Source organism: Trachymyrmex septentrionalis, unplaced genomic scaffold, assembly GCF_001594115.1.
Source record: "Trachymyrmex septentrionalis isolate Tsep2-gDNA-1 unplaced genomic scaffold, Tsep1.0 scaffold37, whole genome shotgun sequence".
Lineage (NCBI taxonomy): Eukaryota > Metazoa > Arthropoda > Insecta > Hymenoptera > Formicidae > Trachymyrmex > Trachymyrmex septentrionalis.
Genome location: NW_017305536.1, coordinates 5,066,942 through 5,075,686, shown reverse-complemented (window position 1 = coordinate 5,075,686; position 8,745 = coordinate 5,066,942). Strand labels below are relative to the sequence as shown.

General features: G+C 26.4%; 1 protein-coding gene across 1 annotated transcript; it reads right to left on the bottom strand.

Moving 5' to 3' along the window:
- Nucleotides 1-2,001: 2,001 nt before the first annotated feature.
- Nucleotides 2,002-4,290, bottom strand: LOC108750583. Its single transcript, XM_018490116.1, has 3 exons — nt 3,929-4,290; nt 3,364-3,504; nt 2,002-2,128 (listed from the first exon to the last, which is right to left on the bottom strand). The coding sequence occupies exons 1-3, from the start codon at nt 4,288-4,290 to the stop codon at nt 2,056-2,058; spliced, it is 576 nt and encodes a 191-aa protein (XP_018345618.1). The 3' UTR covers nt 2,002-2,055.
- Between the last annotated feature and the right edge of the window lie 4,455 nt (nt 4,291-8,745).

Below are 8,745 nucleotides of genomic sequence, written 5' to 3'. Positions count from 1 at the left end.
ATATATATATATATACATACATACATACACAATATATATACACACATTTATATATAATATACATATTTATATTATTATATATAAATATAAAATTTTATAATGAATATTTGGTTTTGCTTCATACTAGTTAACAATTTCTTTATACAATTTCTGTTACCGTATAATAATTGTAAAACTATAAACAATCATATTGTTTTAAATTAATAAAATTATATTGAATCATTAAATTTTTTAACGGGGGGATCAACAGTTAGTATGCAACATTTGTCTCTGTTGTTCATCAAATAATAAAGAAAGATAAAATGACATTATGCACTTCATGCGTAACTCGAAACGCATTCTTTAAGATTTTGGAGATCAAATGTTTATTCACATTTTTTAAGTAATCTATACCTATTTATTTGATGACATTTTTCTTAACAATTCTGCATTCACATCCATGCTATTCAAAAATATATTTAAATTAGATGTTTGAAACATCATCAATTTCCACATTTTTCGTTTTTAAATTTAAAAGTTATTTAAATTTTATCTCAAGTTGATCTCTATTTTAAAAAAAAAGAGTACATTTGGTTTCAATAAGTAAAATGTAAGAGTACATTGTTTCATAATCTCAAAAAAGTATATATATTCTTGAAACAAATGATAACCCTAGTTACGATAGAAACACTAATACGTAGGTTAAACTAAAATATATTAATGGTTGAGATTTAAAAAATACAGTATATTGACGAGATGAGGAAATGTTACAAATTTTTCTATGTAAGAATCGGTTTCATCTAAAATTAATTAATTTTAAAGACATTGCAAATAAATTATTTTGTTTAATTTATTGTTATACATATATTTAGAAACATTAGCACGTAATTATTTCTTTTTAAGAATATAAGAAGAAATTATCATCTATTATTGTTGGTAAACACAATAAATTAAAAACGAATTTGTTGTGTCTACTAATCAAAAGTTATCCATTTTATTCAGTCGTTTAATCATGTAGTACCTAATCAGGATACAATATTTTTAAAATGTATTTTAAATATTTATTTAAATTAGGATTACAAAAATCTTAGATATCAGATATCCGATGTCACATTTTTTTCGGATATTTGATAGGACAATTATTCAAACGGATACCGGATATTTCTCAGATACTTGATACATTCTAGTAAAAATATTTAATAAATATTTAAAGATATTTTTGAAATATCGTGTGCTGAATAGATAATTGTATTATTCTCTCTTAATATTGTACATATGTATAAAACTACATGTTACTTCTCTTTTGATTTTTTCGATTTTTTAATTTCTTGTAGTATTGCAAGAAATACAAGTTACACATATCTATGTAATTTAATATTTCTATTTTATGTGTGACTGATAGATAAAAGATAAATAACTTGTGTAAAATTCTTTGTCGAGGTACAAGGAACGATCTTTACGCACTGAATCATGAATTCTATATTTCTTTTATGGTATAATCGAAAATATAAATTCCTTAATAAATATTTAAAAAAAAGTTAAAAGTATTTAACTTTTGGATAGTATTGTTGCAAGTGTATCTTAAGATAGTGAATTATCTTAAAGATATTAAACTAAAATCACAATAGAGAACAGAAGAGATATTCATATCTCTATCAGTGAGCAATAAATCATGGAAGTTACATTTAGCCATTAAAATATATAAAATTAATGCAATTGATGTACGCGTTTTATGAATGTGAAATAGAATATTACATGGTTCAGTCAATTGTCGAATAATACCAACGTAATACCTAATTTAGAAAAACTATTAATACAAAATATTTAAAATTATCTAGACGGATTATAATAATATCTTGTGTAATATTACACGAGTCACAAAATAGATTTAAAAGTTTAAACCTTTCACAATATCAGCTCATTTATACAATAGCAATAATTAATAAAATATAACTCATGAATAATTTATCTAACATAATATAAATTATTCTTGTGTAAGAAGATCAAAGTTTATTTCGCAAGATTCGGAAAAGAAGAAATGTCGAATGCTGCAGATGTTGATTGGCTAGAAAATGATTAATGTTTTGTCACATCTTTATGGGGAGGAAGATCCGAAACATCGTCTGTTGATTCAGTGCTAGGCGCGGATCTGTATTTATATACAATATGAAAAAAAATTGAAATGTGATAAAATATTTGTTATTTAATGTTATATGTAATTATACAACTGTTATTTTTAATTAAAAAAATATATATATATCCATATATACATATGTATATCTACCAGTGATGTCTAGGTAAAAAAGTATCTAATTATTTTAGCTGTATGTAAATTTAGCATTACTTAAATCATTATAGGCGGAAATATTTGTATTTGTACCTGGATATCTTTGTAGTACTTTTTAAGTTTAAATACGTAGATACAAGGTATTTATTTATACATCTTATGTTATAATATTAGAAACTTAATTTTTTTATTATATAAATTATCGTTTTTCTCTAATTCTCAACTCTCTTTGTGCAAATGCTTTTATTTGCTTCACTTTATAGAAAATCTTAGTGCTTACTAATTAGGGAATAGCGACTAAAGAATCTCATAGAAAGAGAATAGTAAACTGGTCATGCAACGCGATTACCTATAATTCCCAAATATCATAGCTCTATAAAGTCTATTACCGGTGCAGAAAAAATCGTAATACGTCACATTAGTAAGCAATATTGTTTTGTACTTTACATTTTTACCATTATAACTTGGAAATTAGGTTAAAACTAGCAACAAGTGTTTTTAATCTCTACAATTTTACCATTATATGTTGGAAATTAAGCTAAAACTAAGTTTGCTTTACTTACAAAAATTTACTTTTTTTATTTACAAAAATTTTTCTATGTACCTACTACCTATGTAGTAGGTACATAGAAACGCAGCTTGTTTTTTTCCGTTTTTTTCTCTTCTTTTTGTTAAAATAACTAAAAGTATCTAAATTTTTTAAAATACTTTTATGTTATACCTGTATTTTTGTACCCAGATAATTTTTCAAAAATATATCTGTATTTTATGTAATATATTTATAATTAAATACTTTTCCCATACAATCCCTATACTTCTACATTTCAAATATTTATTTGATATTTATTTGAACACTAATACACATATATATATAAATATATACAAATGTTGAACATGAAGCATTGAAATTTTGTTACTTATTACAATCAATGTTTAGTTATTGCTTGATTAATATAACTGTTTCTCTATCTACTTATTCTTCATGCCATTAATATATTAATGTAATATTTCTTATATTCATATAGGAAACGCAATGTTTAATTTAAATAATCTATTTACGTTATAATAAATGTAATAAGTATATAATGAATAATTACTTATCAAGGACATCTATCTGTTCCGTGTTTTCACAAATTTTAGATGAAGTTGCTGAGTGTATTTTATCTTCTTTTACAATTGTATCCGTGTTTGCATCGCTACTCACATAATCTATAACATCTGAACATGGAACTGAAATCCTACATTTAAATATAAAGTGGTTAAAGAAGTAAAAAATACAACATAGAAATTTGTTTCTATTATATATAATACATTACTTCGTTATGCGGACAAATATATTGTTTTATAACTTTCAATTTATATTATACTTGGACATGCGATCTAGCATGGCAATTTGGTAAATACAAATCTTAGATCTAATTATTCTTGTACGAAAATTAAAATAAAAGAATATTATTGATATTATTAATTTGTACTTTTCTAGATACTAAACATGGTAATAATACACATATTTTGATAAGTGCCTACTGCCTTATTAAATGCTTATTTTAACTGTTATATTTCTTTAGGTGATATATTCATTTATTATTATCAACTTTATTAATTATTGTCAACTTTACGCTCTTCAATATCAATTTTTCATTACCTCTATAGTACACTTACCCGTGTTTTTTTCCTAAGTGTGCTTCTAATTTCTTTTTATCGTACATCATTATTATGCTACATATGTTACATTTCACGAACTGTGTGTCTTCTATTTCGGTAAAATGATCCAATGTCCAACAAGTACGTTCATCTTTCTTTTCTTCTTCTGTCAATTTGTCCGAATGATTCCATATCAAGTGATCACGTAAGAAGGTTGGGAATCGACTTGTTACGAATCTCGGACAATGATTACATTTCGCGTAAACACTGTCTGGTATTTTTTTGTAATGTCTACGTATCCACTGACAAACTGGGAATTGATTCTGGAAATAGATTTTGACTTGGGGAGATTCATGGAATGTTGCTTTTTGTTCTGACATTCTAACTGTTTTATATTATAATATCTGTAACTAATATCTGTAACGGAATATCTGTAACTAACCACCGAATGTATAGAAATGATGTGAAGAAGCGTTTGCACTGCTTGTAAAAGGTCAAAAACATAGGTACGTTCATCGACGTAATATAAATATTGATATGTATATAATTTGAATCTGCTAAACTCCCGAATCATACAGCTCTGCTCGCACACAACACTAATTACATTACTTATATAAAAAAAGTAATTAAAAATTACCTTTTTAATTTACTTTAAATAGAAATACAATTTCAATTTCAACTGAATGTTATTTACCACTAATAGTGTTATATTTGTAATACTATACCATTATACATTAGGACTCCCTCTGATATCACAATGAGGTGCCTTTGTGGAAACAGAATTTTGTCGCCCCTTTGAATTTTTTTATTAACCTTTTCTTAACCTTTTAAATAAGCTATTTTTTAAATAATTAGGTTCCAAATAACCGTTGCTTCCGTTTTTATATATGTTTTCAATATGAGGAATAAGGTGCACGTGATCTTAATTTCGAGAGATAAAAATCTTTTTTTAATGTTAGAACTTATCGAATTTATATTCTGCAGTAAGCAGGAAACATTAGATCAATATTTTAATATATTGACTTTATTTTATCAACGTTTTCATCTAATACTTTGTAAATGTGTTTATAATATTATATAATAATATAAGATATTTTTAACCTTCAAGAAATGTTTTAAGAATTTATATTCTTAACTTTAGCACGTAACGTTGAAAGAACGTTGTTGAGATGTCGCATTATATTAAATGTTAGTATATGAACGTTTTATCAATGTTGAAAATCTTTGTTTTATCATCTCTGAGTCACTTGAAAAAAGTACATTTTACATTTTTAAAAAGAGCTAATAATTCGAAGAAAGAGAAGGTGTACTTTTTGTATTAAATGTAGCTATTCAAATAAAATGAAATTTCTATAGAATTTTTATTGACAATCCCTATATTAATATAATTTTGTAAATATAAAATGTTAATTAATGACAAAATTTTTTTAATTTTAACAAAAATAAAATTGAAGGAAGAAAATAAAAGTTATCATGAATACAATATATGTATATACGTTTCTGCAGCAAATGTGCATAAGAGACAATTAATGTAAAGGATCGTAAAGTCATCTGTTTTTATTAATCGCAATGTTTGTAGACTAAGATTGCATATATTATTTTTACACATATGACAATTCTTTTTCAAAATCAAAGTACAGGACGCGATAATATTAATCTAGTGTGGAATTTATACCATATGTATGACACAAATTTTTGAAATTAAAGTCTTTTCATGTCGTAATTCCCCAGATAGCCAGTCGTGCAAAAGTCACAGCTAGGACAAGCTGTGATTTTTATAGTTTAGATATTATACAGTATCGTGCAAGTCAATGTCGTCAGATTTTACTACTTCAAATTATATTACAGTGCTAGCATTAAAACAAAACTGCGTGCTTTGGAATTGCACGGCTTTTACGCGTGACTAGTTTCGTGCAAAAATATTCAATGTCTAATTTTCAAGCAGTGCACAATATCGCCTTTAGAGAGACACAGTGAAATTCAGTTATTCGTATTTAAAAAATCGCATCAAACTGGATAAAAGGCGCAGTATGATGAGAAATTCTCAGCAAAAAATTTTTATCTTTTATTTTAGCTGCGTTCTTCTAGATCATCCAATTAAAGTTGTCAGCAAACTCAACATCTAAAAGTCTAATTGGATGAGCTAGAAGAATACATCAATAACAGCAAGCGCTCATTCAACTGTTGAGTCTGCTAAATATAGCCAATGATGATGATGATGATGATGATGTCTTGATGTTCCCATAATTGGCTTCAAGATGATTGAATTAATAAAAATTTTATACGCCGTAATAGGATCGTGCAATTAGTGCGTTGATTCAAAAAGACAAAATTTATAATTCATCATGCAGTCAACGTGCTGCTGCAACGTAACATAACGTCGTGCTGGCAATGTGCGATCAACGTGCTGTTTACATGATTTATTACGTTTTAGCATTCTAGCTAGGTCTCTTGATTCGAGTCAGCTTGTAATCAAAGAAAATACCTATAAAATAATAAATACAATATTCGAACGTTTTGAGTGCAGGAAATATTTAGGAGAACACGCTGAGCGCGAAATGCAAAGTACCGTTGTATAAATTATGTTCTTAAATCAGGTTTTCCCCGTTATTTTAAAACATGTGTGCGTTTTCGCTTTATTGCACATTGCCGCTAACCTTATCTTGCGTATATAAAAAAATGGATAAATATTGTAATAAATAAGCATATAAATTTTCCGTCATTTATTTTCGAATCTTCTTTAAAATAGCAAAAAAAAAACCAAGTCCAAAATATAAATATACATTTGAAATGTAATTTATTCATTGAATTTTGATTAATGATCTCTTCTGACTGTTTTCGCTAGCAAATTATAAATGCACATTAATTGATCATACATAAGATATTCGATATCAGGAGGATTGAACGTCCGATTCATTTACATTGACCCCTGTCACCTTTCCAATATATTGGAACACGAATTACTCATAAAATGAAACAACAAAATAATGCAAGTGCTATAAATAATTTCAGCTGTACTGATATATTGTGACATGCGTTGCATATTACCTTCACTTGCAGTTATTGCTTTTGAATTTACACGCGCGGCACTTGTCAAGTATCTACAAAAATGTTTTATCTTTTGCGATAGCGATCGACGAAGCGATACTCAGTAAACTCATGATATACTCTTTAACTATTTCAACTTCAGCTATTCAATTGTATATATTTCTCTTATCAACTTTTCTTACGCCACAATATCTATAGAGTAATTAGCACATAACCTTGTAATAAACTTTACTCTAATAATTACTGTTTTTAAGATAAACGTCAAACGAATAGTCAGCTTAAGCTACTTATGATTATTTCAGATGATTTGATTACGTTTGCAAAATTTAATTAAATGTATAATATAACATTTTATGTAACGTAATAATATTTGTAGCAAAAAAAATATATATATATACTGGCTATTAAATTCATTAAAAATAAAATATATATAAATGTAGGTAAAGCAAAACAAACAATTACAAAGCTGAGATTTATTTTAGCTAATAATGTTTTAAAATAATCTCTATATAAGAATTATAACTTTTCATTTCTTTCACATTGATTTTTACCGATCCTTTGTCGCAAATATGTATCGCATAAACAATCAAATATTAATTTTCTGTATATATTTGTTGCAATTACGCACCTTACAAGATGGTGTTATTTTTCTGTGAATTAACGAGGCAGTGTGCCTACTATATATCAAGGATACTTACAATCGAGTACTTCAACTCTAGATACTTGTTCGCGATATTTTTATATACTTTGATGTATGTACAAATAAATGTTTTTTCTTTACTTTTATTCTTCTACATTTTTTAGTAAAAAAAAAGTCATTGGAGCATTTATATTTGGAGTAGCCGCGAAGATCTACTAAGAGATAATTTTTTCATTTGTGAAATTTCTATACAGTCGCAAGTATCGGAGCACATTTTATAAATAAATAGCAAACAAGCATGGAAAGGCGGAGAAGCTATTCAAATTATTCGGATTATTTCACTCATTGTCAGTCCTCTTTTGTTTATCATCTTGATTCTCATTACGTGTTACAATTAGTCGAAGGAAACGTAATTTCTGTATTATAAAGTCATTTTTTTTACGTAATATTTTTTGTTTCTTTTTTTATTTTCGAATAAATTTAGTTTTATTTTTGAAACATATTTAGTTTATGACGTTAACGTATTGTAATATTACAGCTAAGTAAACATAACTCAATATAAATTAGCTGTAAGATTACAAGAATAATTTGCGATATTTGAACATATTTGTATATTTCTAGTATATCTCTAGAAAAAAATGCATTTGATATACATCGCAGAGTCATATCTTATGAATCTTGAATCTAAAATTTTTAAAATTTCATTACGTTTCATTCAAAAGGCATTCGTATACCTTAACATTGCAACATTGATATTATCATTAAATAACATTTACTGTATCTAAATTTAATAATAAAAATATCTAAATCACAATCACGTGTTCATATCGTGGCTACACTGAGGCTTTCCAGTCTATCTTGCATTATTAATTTTGTTATTTTTTCGAAACGTGGGAACATTTGAGAATGTAAACAGAATTTAGAAAGATCACAGTGACAAAATTATAATTCCTTAACGTTATATTCGCATAACAAAGCTATAATATGTATGTAGTACTATGCAATTTTTTACAAAGCAATTTTTTTAAGATAATTTAGCATCGTTCGGCTCTCAATGGCAGGAGAACGTTATCGTTTGAATGTCTGATTTAAGTCGACGTCATTATTCATAAACTTTTTAAATAATGTTCATCAATGCGATGTGCAG